We start from the raw sequence: 17,975 nt of genomic DNA, 5'->3' as shown, positions 1-17,975 counted from the left end.
CCGGAGGCCGCTTGGACCTCGGCGGAGGCAGGCCTGGGTCCCAGGGTATTGCGCTGTGAGGCAGAACCGGTCGATGCGGAGGTTGCTGGGAGGAGGGAGGGGAGGACGGTGCTGGTGGTCCACAGACCTTCTGCTGGTCAACTCAGAGGAAGAATGAGGAGAAAAGATAGGGGTCCAAACTGAGACCCGGAGTCCAGACCGCCCTCACAGACGGAGGGGAAGGAGGAGCTTGATGAGGAGAGGCGGCCCTCCTGGCTCCCCGAGTGAGCTGGTACTGGAGCATGCGCACCCTGGCCTGCCGAGGGAGGCCCCGCGTGGGGAGGGCAATAAGGACTGGCAAGAGGGTTGAGGCCAGAGATGGCCCGGGATTCTTGAAGGCCCATGCCATGCCTGGCAGCTCCATCTCCTTGGCCACCGGGATCACCAGCCCCTCTCATTGCCTGTTAACTGCCTAGAGCTTGATCTGAGTGGCTCCTGGCTGAATTGTGCTCACTGCCCTCTGGGGCATTTGCAGAGCTAAGTGTCAGGCCCAGCCGCATCCTTTGTGGCTTTGCTGCTGGTCACAGACCCGTGACCCTGACTGAGGGCAGGACTCGAGTGTGTCTTCCGGAGAGAAGGATCATCCCCTTCCAGGGTGGCCAGCCGAGCCTCGATCCGCTCCAGATCATCCGAGCCCACTTTGATCTTCACAGCCAGGAGGTGGATATAGGTCTCATAACGGCTTTTCTGGGGAAAAGGCAGAGAGGCCAAAACCAAGGTCAAAAGACACACAACAAAATGGGAAAAAATTAAGTTATATCAAAAAGGAAGCCCGGCATGGTGGCACACGCTTATAATCTCCGTGCTTGGGAAGCTGAGACAGGAGGATCGTGCAGGTTTGAAGCCAGCCTCAGCTACTTAGTGAGGCTCTCAGCAACTTCGTGAGACCTTGTTTCCAAATAAAATATAAAATAGGTCTGGGAGTGTAGAAGGCCCCTGGGTAAATAAATAAATAAATAAATAAATAGTAACCATCTGATAAAAATAGGGAAGGGAAGCCAGGCATGGTGGTGCAGTCCTATGATCCCAGTATTTGGGAGACTGATACAGGAGGATGGAGGGTTCAAGGCCAGCCTTAGCAACTTAGCAAGGCTCTCAGCAACTTAGCAAGATCCTGTTTCAAAATAAAAAGGACTGAGGTTCAAGGCCAGCATCAGTAACTTAGCAAAACCTTCAGCAACTTAGCAAGATCCTATCTCAAAATAAAACGTTCTGAGGGTATAGCTTAAAGGTAGAATGTCCTTGGGTTCAATCCCCAACACCACAAAAAATAAAAAGGCAAGGGACATGCACATAAATTTCATTCATAATTTTAAAATATAAATAATTACCAATGATTTCTTGGGTATGATACCAAAGGCACAGGCAACAAAAGTAAAAAATAGAAAAATGGGACTGCATTGAAATTTAAAACTTCTGTACATCAAAGGATACAACCAACAGAGTTAAAAGGCAACCTACAGAATGAGAGAAAATATTTGAAAATCATATATCTGATAAGGGATTAATATCTCAAATATATAAAGAATTCCTACCACTCACCAACAAAAAATAATAACTCAATTAAAAATGAGTAAATAACATGAATAGGTATTTCTCCAAAGAATATATATATTTCTCCAATAAGCACATGAGAAGATTTTCATCACTAACCTAAATGCTCACTGAGAAATGAATGAATAAACAAAATGCATTGTCTCCATATGATGAAATATTACTCAGCTATAAAGAGGAAGGACTTGATGAAACATGCCACAACATGGATGAACTTTAGCATTATGCTCAGTGACATAAGCCAGTCACAAAAAGAAATTCTATATGATTTCACTTATACAGAATATCTAGAGCAGTCAAAATCACAGAAATAGGCCAGCCATAGTCGTGCATGCCTGTCATCCCAGCAGCACTTTGGGAGGCTGACACAGGAGGACTGTAGGTTCAAGGCCAGCCTCAGTAATTTAGTGGGGCTCTCAGTAACTTAGTGAGACCCTATTTATCCAAATAAAAATTAAAACAGGGCTGAGGATGCAGCTTGGAGGTAGAAAGCCTCTGGGTTTGATCCCCAGCATCATACAAAAAAAAAAAAAAAGCATAGAGATAGGCAGTGTACAGTATCCGGGTTGCCACAGGATAGGGAAGGAGGCATGGGTAAAGAATTTGTCTGGAAAGATGAAAAAGTTCTGAAGATTGTTTACATCATAATGTGAGTAGCCTTACTACTTGTGACAATCTTTTCTTTTTTTTTTTTTTTCTGTACTGGGGATCCAACCCAGAGGCATTCTACCTCTGAACTATAGCCCACTCCCCAGTCCTTTTTATTTTAAAACAGGGTCTCCCTAAGTTGCTGAGGCTAGCCTCAAACTCATGACCTCCTGTCTCCGCCTCTCAGGTACTGGAATTACAGACGTGCACCACCACACCCAGCTTAGACTTACTACCTATGTATGCGTTTAAAAATTGTTTTAATGGTCTTTTTTTTTCTTCTTTCAGTACTGAGGATGAAACCGAGGGGCATTTTATGTCTGATATACACCCCTAGCCCTTTTATTTATTTATTTATTTATTTATTTATTTACTTACTTATTTACTTATTTATTTATTTATTGGTGGTACTGGGGTTGCTGGAAACCCTTCTACCTCCGGGCTACACTCCCAGACCTATTTTATATTTTTTATTTAGAAACAGGGTCTCCTAAACCAGTGCAGCTGGCTTCGAACCTGCGCGATCCTCCTGTCTCTGCCTCCCGGGCACTGGTATTATAAGCGTGCGCCACCACGCCCAGCTTTTATTTTTTATTTTGAGACAGGGTCTCACTGAGTTGCAAAGGGCCTCACTAAGTAGTAGCTGAGGCTGTCCTCGAACCTTGATCCTCTCAAATGCTGGGATTACAAGCTTGCACCGCCACCACACTCCCGGATTTTTTTTTTTTTTAACTGTGCGGGAGGGGGGGGGCGGGTATCGTACTGGGAATTGAATCCAGGGGCTCTGAGTTACACCTTCAGCCTTTAAAAACATTTTTAAATGGGATCTTGCTAAATGACCACATATTGACCTTGAACTTGCGCTCCTCCAGTCTCAGACACTCAGGGATTACAAGCATGTGCCACCACGCCCAGATGTTACAGGGTTTACCACAATTTAAAAATTTTTAATCTAAATTAAGATAGTAAGAGACAATATCCATTAAACCTATCTGATTAGAAAAGATTAAGCCGGGCGTGGTGGCGCATGCTTGTCATCCCCTCGCTTGGGAGGTGGAGACAGGAGGATTGTGCAGGTTCAAAGCCAGCCTCCCTGGCTTAAGAGACCGTTTCCAAATAAAAATATAAAGTAGGTCTGAGAGTGTAGCCCGGAGGTAGAAGGGTTCCATCCCCAGTAGCACCAAAAAAAAAAAAAGATTAAAATGTTTTATAATGCTCAGTGCTGGTAAAGGCATGGAGAAGTTATAAATTGGTGCTAACATTGAAGAGGGAGATTTAGCAGGAGAAGCTGGAAGGACCAGGGGATGCTTCTCTCCCCCATCCCCACCCCCACTCTGCCACGTGAGTGAGACCTTTCCCCCTGGGCTCGCCTGCTCCCCTGCATCAAGCCAGGTGAGGACGGGAGCTGCATCTGTCACCTGGCTAGGGTCCTGCCTGTTAACTGCATCACCTCAGGCAGGTGCTCCAGACTCTCTGAGCCTCATTTCCCCTCCTGTGCTTCCTGCCTTTCTCCCTCAACCAGGCCCTTCCCCAGCCCTCCCCCAAGGTGACGCAAGGTCAGCCTGTCTGCAGAGCACCATGAGGCACAGTCAGGGTACTGGATGGGGAGACAGGGAAAGAAGGGAGTGTGGGAGGGATGAAGTCATTCTGCTTTGTAATCACAGATGTAGGAAGAAAATGAGACCAAGGCGGAGAGGCAGGTGGACAGGGCTTGAGAGTTCTGTGGGCTGGTGGACAAGTTTCCAGAGAAGCTGGGCCTTCCTGGGAGGTGGGGTAGGGAAGGACCGGGAAGGGGACGCATTGCCCTGGAGCCTCCCCAGTGCTCTTGGAGAGACCCAAGTGAGGCCACAATTGTTCAATTACGATTTGGTGGCCATGGTTCAGAATTCGATTACACCTGCCTCAGGGAAGTCCCCAGAATAGGGGATATCCAAACTAGAAGCCCCGGCTGTGGAAGGATGTTGGCGGCGGGAGGTGGAGGACAGGCAGCCTCCTCTCTGGCCCCAGCCTGGACCCTCACCATTCTCCTCGTCAAAGCCCACCTCAAACGTGAGATAGTGCTCCTTCAGCCGGTGTTCCTCGGCTTCCTTGGACTTGAGGCCCCTCTCCACAGGGTGACACCGGTGCTCAGCCAGCTCCGCCGTCACCTGCCGCAGCTTGTTCTCATGAGACCGCAGCTGCTCCTCCTGCAAGGGCAAGCCCTGGATCATGCGGCCGGACTCTTGAGACACCATGGGATGGGTCTAACCCAACAGGAGCTGCTCCAGCAAGGGTTCCCCAAATGCACAGGGTGGGGGGGACAGAGCTAGGCTCTGGACCTCGGGGTGCTCCTCCCTCCTTCCTCCCCTTGCCCCACAGGAGCTCTCCTCAGTGCCCCTGCAGGTTTAGGGAATGAGGCCCTGTCACCTGTGCCCACGCACACTCCATCACACACACACACACACACACACACACACACACACACACACGCCTCCATTCCCATTCATTCTCAGATGTGCACGACAGCCACAGAGCCAGGATCACACCCAAAGACAGACTGAAACGCTGTCACAGACAGACAAGTATGCATACATCCCGCCCGCCGCGGTACAGCCCGGCCCCTTTGTATAGTGTGCACGTGTGTGTGTGAGTGCCCTCTGTGTGTGCACACTTGAGCATGTGTGTGTGCCCGTGTGGTTGTGCATTGTGTGGTCTGGGTACAGCCACTGTTTACACACATGGAGGAGCTCTGGGCATATTCGGAGCCCCCAGAGCTCCGTGGGGACAAGGACCCATCTGGACAAGGACAAAGGCTGGCAGACTGGGCGTCTAGAGCATCTCTGGATTTCTGCCTTTCAAGTTCTGCCCCATTTGTCCTTTCTGCTCCAAAAATACCTTGAAATCTTGGAGTCTTGATGAGATTTTTGGAGGATTACAAATAAATCATTTAAGGATACATTAATTTTAAGACATCAAAAGAACGCTGCAAGCTGGACGCGGTATCATGTATAGCTATAATTTCAGAACTTGGGAGGCTGAGTCAGGAGGATCACAGGCTCCAGGCCAGCCTTAGCAACTTTGTGAAGTCCTCAGCAATTTATTTCATTTATTATATTTTTTATGGTACTGGGGATGGAACTCAGGGCATTCTACCTCCAAGCTACACCCTAGCCCTATTTTTATTCCTTATTTTGAAACAGGGTCTCACTAAGTAGCTGTGGCTGTCCTCAAATTGCAATCTTCCTGTCACAGCCTTCCAAATACTGGGATTACAAGCATGTGCCACCATGCCCAGTTGGCCCTCGGCAATTTAATAAAATCCTGTCTCAAAATAAAAAGAGCTGGGCATGGTGGCGCACGCTTGTAATCCCCGCATTTGGGAGGCTGACACAGGAGGCTCGCACAGGTTCGAAGCCAGCCTCAGCTACTTAGTGAGGCTCTCAGCAACTTAGTGAGACCCTGTTTCAAAATAATATATGTATATACATATATATATATGTGTGTGTGTGTGTGTGTGTGTGTGTGTGTGTATGTGTGTGTGTTTGTGTGTGTGTGTCTGGGAGTATAGCCCGGAGGTAGAAAGCCCTTGGGTTCCACCAAAAAATAAAATAAAATAATAAAAAAATAGGGCTGGGGGTAGAATGTCCTTGGGTTCAATCCCCAATACCAAAAGAAAAAGAAACCACTGGACATTATCAGAAAATAAATAACAAATACCAGAGAGGATGTAGAGAAAAAAAAAACCTTATACACTGTTGGTGATTATGTAAATTAATATAACCATTATCAAAAACAGTATGGAGCCGGGCATGGTGGCACACGCTTGTCATCCCATCATTCTGGAGGCTGAGACAGGAGGATCATGGTTCGCGGACAGCCTCAGCTACTTAGTGAGGCCCTCCACAACTCAGTGAGACCCTGTTTCAAAATAAAAGAATAAAAAATGGGGCAGGGGGTGTAGCTTGGAGGTCAAATGCCCCGGATTCCATCCCCAAACTAAAAAAAAAAAAAATAAATAAAAAAAAAAAACAGTATGGACATTCCTCAAACAACTGAAAATAGAGAGCTACCATATTAACCAGCTTTACAACTCCTCGGTATATATCCAAAGGCAATGAAATCAGCACACAAAAGATACACCTGCGCTCCTATGGTTGTTTGTTTGTTTGTTTCAGCACTACTCACAATAGCTAAGACATAAAATGAAAAATCAGTCTAGGTGCTACCAATAGATATATGGATAAAAAATGATATATACACATTAACGTGTGCAAGCAAAGAAGTATTATTCAGCCACAAATAAGAATGAATCCTACTATTTGCAGCAAAATTCAATGAAATAAACCAGACACAGGAAGACCAGTATCACATGTTCTCTCACACATATGGAAACTAAAAAAAGTTGAGCTGAAAGTAGAAGGAGGATTACTCACTCGGGAGTGGGGAAAGTAAGGGGGAGTACATGCAGAAGAAGGCTGAACGGACATGCTGAATACATGATGCATGCATGTATGAAATGTCCATAGATGGTACTAATTTATACAATTAATACGTATTGATAATGGTGTTACGTTAAAAATTAGAAAGTGCATTAGACGAGGGTCTGCCAAGTCTCACCTGTCTCTAGCTCCCTCTGACACAGGCATCCACTCGTATTTATGCACACACACACACACACACACACACCATGCCACAGATCCTCAGTCACATCCACAGGATGCACCGCCCAGGAGTCAGCCAGGCCTCGTGTGGCATGCGTCCTGTGGTCTTCCCTTCTGGGAGTGGGAGAGGGGCATGTGGAGCTGGAGAGCACCTGCCCTTCCCTTCCCTGGTCTCTCAGCCCAGGACCAGGAAGCCTGGGGAGGGAGCCGGGTGGGACGCAGCCTGCAGAGGTGGCAGCGTGGCTGGATGCCTTGGTGGGAGGCCACACCTGGCAGAGGCGAGTGGTGCAGGAGGGCAGCAGGGGCCGGCAGAACTTCTTCATGGAGCTGACAGCTGCGGGGAAGGCCGGGGCTGAGAAGATGGCAGCCACCAGGTTGATCCTCAGGATCCAGGACAGCATTTCTTCCTTGCTCCTGGGGACAGGAGAGGGCGCCCGCTTCTCACAATAGGACTCGCTATCCCCTCGCCCGGCCCCCAGGACCCAGTATTAGGCCTGGCACAGAGAGGGCACAGGTACCCTTCCACAGGCGGGCGAAGGAGGAAGGGAGGAAGCGGCGTGACCGCCCTGGGCAGGGAACTCCCCTTCTGTCCCAGCTCCCAGCAAACCTGGATTTTTATGTGAAAATAAACCTGCGCAGGTCTGGAATTAATGGTCCTGGAGCTAACAGCCCTAGAGCACACAAGCTCAGAGAAGCAGGACAATAGCCAACAGCTGGTGGCCCCGCAGGGCCTCACGTCCTGTACACTGCCTGCCGCAGTGATCCCCAGGCCTCACCTACCAGTCTCCATCCTTGTAAGTCCATCTGACACCTGAAACCCCAATCTGAAACTGCAGAAGGATGGGGTGCTGAGGAATAGAAGGAAGGCCATTCAGGCCAAAGGAGGGGGAGTCTCGCTGCTTAATTTTCATGTCAAGAGTGATTGGTAGATTCCATCTGCCCCATCGTCCAGGGACTTCAGTGGCATCAGTAGCTCCTGCCGGGCTTGTTAAAACACAGTCGCCAGGGCCCTATCCTTGAGTTTCTAATTCCGCAGGTCAAAGGTGGCCCAGCAAGGTTGTATTTCTAAGCGATTTCCAGGTACTTCTGAGGGGCCCCCACTTTGAAAACCAGCTGTTGGTCTGTGTCAATGGACACACTTGCTCACTCTAGTGGCTGATGTGTACCGGAAGCTGGGATGTCTACACTGAGATGCCAGGAGCGGGGTGCATGCAGCATCGGTGCCGCAGCCCTGAGCCCAGGTAGGAATAAGGGCTCCCTCAGCTACTCACGGAGCCTGGAAGAGGAAGACCCTCCAGTCGGCCGTCTTCAGCTTGAGCACGTTGGACTTCTTGCTGTAGTCAGAGGCCCTGGTGGCCAGAGCATGGTGCACACGAATGGCATTCTTCAAGTCACCCTCCGACAGGGCCTTGTCAGGCCTGTACTCATCCTGGGGGAGGGCTGTCATCAGCCACTCTGGCTTACGGACCCCCATGTCCTCCTCCTCACACTACCCCTCCACCTCCTTCTACACTAACAAGAATCGCTCCAGGTGCCCCTCCCCTGTCCCCCAGACTACCAGAGGCCTGACACAGAGAAGCCACTGAGCCACTAGGCATTTCAAAGACTCCTCCCCCAAACCTCCCAAGCCCTGAGTGCACCCATGCCAAGTCCCTGCTGGGGGAAGGACGCAGCCGTCCCTCCCTGGCCAGGCGCCCCCACGCACCAAGGGCAAGGGCTGGATGGGCTGGCCCTTCCTAGGTAAGGACTCTGCACAGCCTCTCACCTTCTGCAGGTACAGGATGGTCCCTTTGAGCACCGCGTAGAATTTCTTCCAGCCGCGCCTCCCACGGGGTGCTGGGGAGGGGAGCACAGATACTGTGGCTGCAAGCACCCACTCCAACATCTCCCTGCCTCCCCCTGCACGGCCGCCTGTGTGTGCCTCCCCAGAGGAGCGGCCCCCTGTGCCACATCCCTCCCTGAGCCCTTTCTCTGGCCTGATACCCACTCCTCTTGCCATCCATATCGGCATGAGTCTTCCGAGTCAGCACGCCATGCTTGTAGGTGGTGGCGCTGAGAGCCTGCGGGACATCCAGGAAGGGATTGCCGCCGTCCAGGATCCGTGTCACCTTCTTCGTGCCTGTCCCAAACTTGTCATCCACCAGCTCAGAAAGGGATTTCCTCAGCTCATCTTCATCACTAGGAAGGTACCAGGCTTTAGTGCCACCTCCAGGGAGGCCTCGCCCCACATCCCTGTGGCCCCTGCACCCCTCTGGGAGCTGGGGTCAGAGGGGAAGTCCAGGCCCAGGAGGCAGAGGGGAGGAGGTTCCAGATCACAGATACTCATCTCTAACTCTTCCCCTCGGTCTTCATTTCTGACCCCTGACCTCTGATCTTTGATTTGGGACCTCTAAGCTGATCCTTACCCTTGATCACAAAGTTGGAGGCTTTACTATCCCCAGGTCTCCTTCCCAGTCTTCCTTCTTCTTTCACCAGCCCTGAAAGTCCTGCCCAGGGATCTCTAGCCCTTGGGCAGGCAAGCTGCTGCACAAACCATGCCCACACACTTGTATCAGGCAGGCTGGCAGGCAAGGCCCCTGGGGTCAGGACCCACCAGGAGAGCCTTAGTAGAGGAGTGTCACTATCCCCCATGGGGACCTCTAGAGAGGTTTCCCTGGGGAATGCAGCTGGGACCGGCTCCCCCACAGAGCCTCTCCAACCAGCAGTATTTCCAACCCTCGTTCCAGGTGGCTAGGCACCTCTGGGCCTCACTGCCGTCACAGGGGAAGGAGACATCACCCCTCCCCACCACCAAAAGCAGTTACCACCTAAACATGGTCATATTCTCAGGGTTGCAGGGATCCTGCGCTTCCTGCCTTGCCTGCTTCCCAAAGAGAAAAGAGCTGTCACTGGTGAGAATATGACAATGTCCTCAGTACAGAAAACCAGTGTGGGCATCATGGAAGTAAGGTAACAGTTCAGTCTATTCCACAGGAATGCAAACACTGCACATTTCTTATGCAGATAGAAAATGAGTCCAAAAGAAAACTGAATAATGAGTGCCAGCCAGTTGGACAGGCGTCCTCAGAGCCCTGGGTTGGGAGAAATCAGCACCATGGAGAGTGGTCAGTGTGACTAACCTGCACCCCTCGCCACTCCCTCTCCCAGTGACGCAATCACCCCACACCTGTGCCCACAGGCACCACTCACATGGCCCATTCCAGCTTCTCATTCTTGATGGAGTTGTAAAGGGTCTGGGAGAGGGGAAAAGAGAGAGAAGTTCAGGTGAAGAGTCAAAAAATCTTCATCCACTTCCAGCAACATGGGTTCAGTGAAGGAGCACCTTTTCAGCTAGTGGGCAAGGTGTGTTTGATTCAAACTTGTTTGTTAGATGGATAGATGAGTGGAGGGGTGGATATATGGATGGCTGATATTTAGTTACATGATCATTCACTGTCTGTCATCCCAAGAGACCATGCACTTCATAAATTCAGGAGTTGTTCATCTTATTCACCACTGAATCACCAGTGCCTAATCTAGAACTCAACATACAGTATAAGCTCAACAAAATGGATGGACAAATGGATGGATGGACGATGGACAGTTAATGGATGAGCAGATGGATGAATGGGGGAATGGATAAGTGCACCATGGGTGGATGGGCGTGTGCTTGGCGGGTAGTGTTTGAGGCACATGAATGAGTGATGGGTGAGTGAGTGGGCGGTTAGGTGAGTGACTGAGTGGATGACAGGAGTGTGTGTGCATGAAGAAGTGAGTAAGTAGGTGGGGAGAGGGAAGGATGGATAAGTGGATGGTTTGATCTCACAGATATATTAACAAGTATTTCTTAATGGCAAAAGATAATTATGGTAAAAACAGAGATGGAGCTAATGTTCTCTTTTTTCCATTTTATTTTTAATTGATGCATAATAATCATATGTGTTTACCTACACACTCACAATTCAACTACCCTCCTGAAGCCACCAGGCCATTAAAATCCACACTCTAAAATGAACTAATTAAGCCAGGCACGGTGGCACACGCTTGTAATCCCAGCATTTGAGAGGCTGAGACAGGAGTATTATGGTTCCCAGACAGCCTCAGCTACTTAGTGAGGTCCTCTGCAACTCGGTGAGACCCTGTTTTAAAATAAGTAATGTTTTAAAATAAGGCAAGGTGGCGCAGGCTTGTAATCCCAGTGCTTGGGAGGCTGAGACAGGAGGATCGCACGGGTCTGAAGCCAGCCTCAGCTACTGAGTGAGGCTCTCAGCAATTTAGTGAGACCTTGTTTCCAAATAAAGCATAAAATAGGTCTGGGAGTATAGCCTGGAGGTAGAAAAGCCTTTGGGTTCCACCTCAAATACAAAAAAAAATAAAATAAAATAAAATAAGGAATAAAAAATAGGGCTGGGGATGTAGCTCAGAGGTAGAATGTCCCTGGGTTCTATCCGCAGTACTGCAAAAATAATAATAGTAGTAGTAGTAATAATAATAATTATTAGTATTAGTATTATTGAACTAATTATCTACCCCCTATAACCTGCTCCTCTTCCTTCCTCCAAGGTGGAGAACTGACCAGGTTGAAAATACCAGAGCTCCAAATGGGATTCAGCCTCTAAAGAAAACTGATTCCTTTAACCCTTGATGTCAGAGGAATGTGTGCACGTGATGACGGTGGTGGTGGTGAAGGTGGTGGTGATGAAGAAGGTGGGGGGATAGCTGTGACAACTGATGGTAGTGGTGACTATTACTGTGGCAGCAAGGATGACAACTGGGGCACTGAAGACAAATCACAGAAAGCCACCGTCGTGCCTCACTCCTGGAACACAAAATCGTCAACCGCTAAAATCCCTGGTCTCTAACTCTGTCCCAAAGTCACAGTGGCCCTGTCCCTGGCATTAAGGGCTGGAATGTCAATATCTAATGGGGCAGAGACTTCTCTCCACCCACCTGGGGCACGGCCGGGGGGCTGGGAACCCTTGGCAGATCGTACCTTCAGCAGGTCTTTGGCAAAGTCTTGGCCATCATTCAGCTGGTCCAAGTTAGCGATGAATTGCTGGCAGGACATCTTCTTGCCAATGTTCTGTAATAGAGAAGCAAGTGGTTCTGCCCGAGAGTAAGAAAGGAGGCTGGTGTGGTCCCCACACCCCGCCCTGCCCAGCCAGAAGACATGAGGCGGCACCAAGGACAGCAATGAGTCCAAGTGCCTGGAGTTCTCCTTGTCTCAAAGAGTTGACAAACTCTTTGGGTTTCAAGGTTCTATTTGATGCTCCAGCATCGTGTAAGGTTGGGGTTCTTTTCAAACCCAGATGAAGGAATCAGGTTTGGTTGGAATATTACAGCATCTGACATTTGCCAGGCGGCTACTATGTTCCAGAGGTTGTACTTGACATGCATTATCTTATTATCTCTTGCCACATGGTAAGGAAACTGAGGTGCAGGGAGGTGAAGTGACATGCCCATGATCACACAGCAAGGATGTGGAAGGGCCAATGTGTCTGACATCAAAGCCCAAGCTCTCACCCGCTCCTCCACGGTTAACTCTCTCCCAGGGTCACTCAGCACCAGCACTTGAACCCAGACCTCTTGGCTCCTGAGCAGAAACTCTGTGAATTCCGCCACAACCGCCTCTCCCTCTCACCTGCACGGAGAGGCAGCAAGACCTCCAAAAGGTAGGTGAAGTAAGGGAGAGTTTGGTCTTCGGAGAGTCAAAAATCATTGTCCACCAACACACACAGGTGCCCCATGCTGAGCTGGGCTGATACAAAGAGAACCTGAGCACATGATTCCACTCCCGAGACCCAAAGCAAGGCTGCATCTGAAAGGTAGGCCCTTTACTAACCACTGAAAAGTAGAGGGGTGAGCCCTCCACAGCCAACACAGATGGCCATGCTTCCAGACTCTCCTTGGAGTATCTACATCTGAGGAAGCTTTGGGTTTGCTATTAGGTCGTGTTTCCCAAGATTCACCTCTAGAACCCTGATATCCATGAGAGGAGAGGAGGTATTCTCTCAAAAAGGGATTTCATAGTAAGGTGTGGTGGTGCACACTTGTAATCCCAGTACTTGGGAGGCTGAGACAGAAGGATCGCAGGTTCGCTGCCAACCTCAGTTACTTAGTGAGGCCCTCTGCAACTTAATGAGACCCTGTTTCAAAATAAAAAATAAAATTGAGCTGGGGTGTAGCTCAGAGGTAGAACATCCCTGGTTTCAATCCCCAGTACCAAAAATTTTTTTCAAAAAAAGGATTTCATAATCAAATAAGTTGATTTACATGTTTCAGTCTTTAACAAGCTTTTGTGTGTTGGGATTCCCCACAGAGAGGATTCCATGTATACTTCCCCAAATTTATTGTCATTGGTACTCTTTTAGCAAAAAGAATGTATTAAGGTCATGTGGAATATTCATACACCACAGAAATAATTTGGAAAACAATGATGTAAGGTTTTATAGGCTGACAAGCAAGAATTTTCTAAATTTTCCGAAGGGTTAAGGAGCTGTGCCTTGATATGTATTTGTTTCATGTTCCTATGCATATTTTTACATGCACATATCTGCATGACTGGATATAACCATATAGCCATGTATGTGTTGTGTGTGCATCTGTAACAGAAGGATACAAAAGAAATGTTGGTAATGCCGTCTTTGAATTCCACACCCACTGAATGCTCTCCAGCCATTAGCCAGGGGTGCAAACTCAAAACACAACTGGAAAAGATTTCCAATCCTAACAATGACAGACGATGTTGTTCCAGAGGAAACTTCTCAACAGAAACAACTGTCAGTCAAAATCAATAAGACATCTGCATGACAGCACTGGAGAAACAGAAAAGAGACGAAGATTCTGACAAGAAGCCACAGTGGCGAGGGGGGCCCAGCAGGGAGCGGCGCTCCTCCTGGAAGCAGGAGTTCTCCAAAGGCTGGAGAACAAACACTGGAGTTCAGGGCCCTCCAGGAACAAGGGGCCCTGGGAAGCACCCAGTCATACTTCAACAAAAAATTGAAATTAAAAGGCAAATTCTAGAGGAAGTTCTTCAATCTGAAGAAAAATTATTCCAGGTAGAAGCATGGAGAAGCAGAAAGGGAGGAAGAGCAACGGGAGGAGAGGATAACTCTGAATACTGATTGTATAGAGCAATGATAAAATTTTCTGGGGAATAAAATATATACAGATATAATCGGGTTTTTTTTTTTTCAGGTCTGGGGATGGAACCCAGAGACATTCAACCACTGAGCTACAGCCCCTGCCCTATTTTTTATTCTTTATTTTGAAACAAGGTCTCACTGAGGTGCAGAGGGCCTCACTAAGTAGCTGAGGCTGTCCGCAAATCGCGACTCTCCGGTCTCAGCCTCCTGAATGCTGGGATTACAAGCGTGCACCGCCACGCCCGACTAGATATAATAGTTTAAAGGCATGATAACAGTAATATGTAAGGAGAGAGCGATCCGGGGGTGTAGCTCAGTGGTAGAGCACTTGCCCTGGATTTGACCCCCAGCACTGTATAGAAAAAAAAGTTGAGAAGCAGCAAACAGAATTTGAGTTTTTTTTACTATTATTATTATTGTTGTTGTTGTTGTTGTTGTTGTATTACACTGCCCAGGAAGTGGTGAAAGTACTTTATTTTTTTAAGTATCCCCACAAAAACTTTAATTCAAGAAAACAAACAAGCCGGGCATGGTGGCACACGCTTGTAATCCCAGCATTTGGGAGGCTGAAACCAGAGGATTGAGGTTTGCGGACAGCCTCAGCTACTTAGTGAGGCCCTCCGCAACTTAGTGAGACCCTGCTTCAAAATAAAGAATAAAAAAATAGGGCAGGGGATGTAGCTTGGAGGTCAAATGCCACTGGGTTCCATCCCCAGACCCGCAAAAAAAAGAAAAGAAAACAAACACATGAAGAAATTATTTCCCATAAATAACTGAACCAATAAGATTCAGAACAAAATAAGAAAAAAATAGATGACCAAAAAACACTTTCTCTAATTAAGGACAAAAGCAAAAATAGGGCTTTCAATTTATTTATTTATTATTATTTTTGTGTGTGTGGTACTGGGGATGGAACCCAGGGGCATTCTACCTCCGAGCTACACCCTCAACCCTATTTTTTATTCTTTATTTTGAAACAGGGTCTCACTGAGTTGCAAAGGGCCTCACTAAGTAGCTGAGGCTGTCCTTGAACCGTGATCTCCTGTCTCAACCGCCCAAATGCTGGGATTAGCCACCACGCCCAGCTGGCTTTCAAAATTTTGTAAAGGTACTTTAATAAGCCAGAGATACATATGGCAAACCACAAAAAGAATTCTAAAAAAATGAACACTCAACAAAGTAACAGGAGAAAAATGCAGTTAAAAAAATGTGTGTGTGTGTGTGTGTGTGTGTGTGTGTGTGTGTGTGTGTGTTACTGAGGATGGAACCTAGGGCTTTCTACCCCGGGCTACACTCCCAGGCCTGCTTTATATTTTATTTGGAAACAGGGTCTCACTAAGTTGCCAAGAACCTCACCAAGTAGCTGAGGCTGGCTTCAAACCTGTGCAATCCTTCTGTCTCAGCCTCCAAAGTACTGGGATTACAAGTGTGCACCACCACGCTAAGCTTCAAAAATATTTAAATAAAGCATGGTGGTGCACTTGTAATCCCAGTACTTGGAACACTGAGACAGGAGGATCGCAGGTTCAAGGCCAGCCTCAGCTACTTAGTGAGGCCCTCCACAACTTAGTGAGGCCCTTTTTCAAAATAAAGAATAAAAAATTAGGCAGGAAGTATAGCTCAGAGGTAAAATGCCCCTGGGTTCAATCCCCAACACCACAAAAAAAAAAATACATGTATATATTTTTGAACTGCAAAAATTATATTTATATATGTATATATATTGGCTATTTAAATATATATTGGATATTTAAATAATCCAAAAGTAAGCAAGAAAAGGAGGAAAAGAATATAGAACAGATGAATCAAAGAGAAAACAAATAGTAACCTGGCATGTTTAAATTCAAATATATATAAACTCATTAAATGGTCAAGTTAAAAGGTAATTACCAGACATGATTTTTTTTTAATATATGATAGCTGGGTATGGTGGCACACACTTTAATCTCAGTACTTGAGAGGCTGAAACAAGAGATCTCAGGTTTGTGACCAGCCTCAACTACTTAGTGAGGCCCTCCACAATTGTATGACCCTGTTTCAAAATAAAGAATAAAAAGCAGGGCTGGGGGTGTAGCTCAAAGGTAGAATGCCCCTGGGTTCAATCCCCAGTTACACACACACACACACACAAATGTATATGATACAAGAGACATGTCTTAAATATAAAGTAATAGGCATCTGGAAGCAAAAGGACAGAAAAGAATGTACATGCAGCTAGAAGAATTTCAGCATAGCTACATCAATATCTTTGAAACAGGTTGAATGTCAAAAAGCATTACTGGAGATAGGAAGGGACATTTTCATAATGACACAAGAGTCAAAGCACCAGAAAACATAATCCACCTAAATTTGTGTATACCCATAGGCACAGCTTCAAAATATGGAGATATATAAATATATATGAGAAAATTTGACAAGGCCAAAAGAACACAGTCAAACCTTGGTTGGAGCTTTTCTTTTTTTTTTTTTCTTTTTCTTTTCTTTTTTTTTTTCTTTTTGGTACTAGGGATGAAACCCAGAGGCATTCTACCTCCAAGTTGCACCCCTAACCCAATTTTATTTCTTATTTTGAAACAGGGTCTCACTAAGTTGCAGAGGGCCTCTCTAAGTTGCCGGGGCTGCCTTTGAACTTGGGATCCTCCTGTCTCAGCCTCCCATGTACCGGGATCACAGATGTGTGCCACCAAACCTGGTGGCTGGAGCTTTTAACACCGCTCACTTTATAAAAGGACAGCAAGGAGCTAAAAACTCAGCAAGAAAACTAAATAACGATATGCCCAAAAATTAGATGATCTAGATGAATAATTCTTAAAAACACACAACATAAAACTGGTTCAAGAAGAAATAAAAATATGAATAAAGTTATAACAAGTAAAGAGATTGATTCAGTAATCAAAAATCTCACAAGAAAAATCCTCAAACCAGATGACTTCACTGGTGAGAGAGTGTGTGTGTGTGTGTGTGTGTGTGTGTGTGTGTGTGCGCACGCAAACGCAGTACTGGAGATTAAACCCAGAGGCATTCTATTTCTGAGCTACACCCCAGCCCTATTTTATCTTTTTTTTTTAAACAGAGTCTCACTAATTTGTGGCGGGCCTCACTAAATTGCTGTAAGTGACTAAGAATCTGTGATCCTCCTGTCTCAGCCTCCCAAGTACTGGGATTAAAGGTGTGCACCACCACACCCATCTCTTTGCTGGTGAATTTTAAAGAACATGTTAAAAAATTAACACTAGGCCATTCAAATCTCCCCCAAAACTGAAGGCAGTAACACTACCTAACTCATTCTATAAGGCCAGCATTACTCTGATTCCAGCGTCAGACAAAAACATCCTAAGAAAAGAAAACTACGGGTCAATAATCATTATGAATATACGTGGGAATATCCTCAACAAAATACCAGCAAACCAAATCAAGCAACATGTTAAAAGGGTTCTCTAGCACCAACAGAGGGGGTGTGTTTGGGGAATGCAGGGGTAGTTCAACATACAAAGATCTCTCTGGGCAATACACCACATTAAGAGAATGAAGGTGAAAAACACGATCGTTTCAATCGCTGCAGAAAAAGCATTTGACAAAAATCGAACCCCCTCCACAATAAAGTCCCTCAACAAACTAGAAATACAAAGGAACATCCTCAAAGGATAAAGGGCATTTACAAAAGCCCACAACGGCCATTGTGTTGAGTGGTGAAAGACAGAGTTTCCCCTAAGATCAGGACCTGGGCAAGGATGCCTGGTTTTCCCATTTCCATTCCACATCATACTGAGAGATTTAGCCATGGCAATTAGCAAGAAAAAGAGAAAAAGCAGGTGTGGTGGCGCACTCCTATAATCCCAGTACTTGGGAGGCTGAGATGGGAGGATCACAGGTTCAAGAACAGCTTAGCAAGTAGTGGGATTCTCATCAAGCTAGCAAAACCCTATTTCAAAGTAAAAATTAAAAAAAAAAAATAAGGCTAGTATTATAG

The 17,975-nt window shown here is 46.9% G+C and overlaps 1 protein-coding gene across 1 annotated transcript in view; it reads right to left on the bottom strand.

Moving 5' to 3' along the window:
• Window positions 1-516: 516 nt before the first annotated feature.
• Window positions 517-17,975, bottom strand: part of PSD2 (pleckstrin and Sec7 domain containing 2) — a gene marked incomplete at both ends in the record, with an annotated part of 39,095 nt that continues 21,636 nt past the window's right edge. Inside the window, 8 exons of the mRNA XM_080713199.1 lie at window positions 517-726; window positions 4,284-4,427; window positions 7,151-7,295; window positions 8,153-8,310; window positions 8,647-8,717; window positions 8,869-9,059; window positions 10,071-10,114; window positions 11,854-11,943. Coding sequence (XP_080569325.1) covers window positions 517-726; window positions 4,284-4,427; window positions 7,151-7,295; window positions 8,153-8,310; window positions 8,647-8,717; window positions 8,869-9,059; window positions 10,071-10,114; window positions 11,854-11,943 — 1,053 coding nt within the window. The remainder of the gene's footprint in view (window positions 727-4,283; window positions 4,428-7,150; window positions 7,296-8,152; window positions 8,311-8,646; window positions 8,718-8,868; window positions 9,060-10,070; window positions 10,115-11,853; window positions 11,944-17,975) is intronic.

The sequence above is a fragment of the Muscardinus avellanarius genome, assembly GCF_963383645.1.
Source record: "Muscardinus avellanarius genome assembly, chromosome: 1".
In the NCBI taxonomy this organism is placed as follows: domain Eukaryota; kingdom Metazoa; phylum Chordata; class Mammalia; order Rodentia; family Gliridae; genus Muscardinus; species Muscardinus avellanarius.
This window is presented reverse-complemented; position numbering and strand designations above follow the sequence as displayed.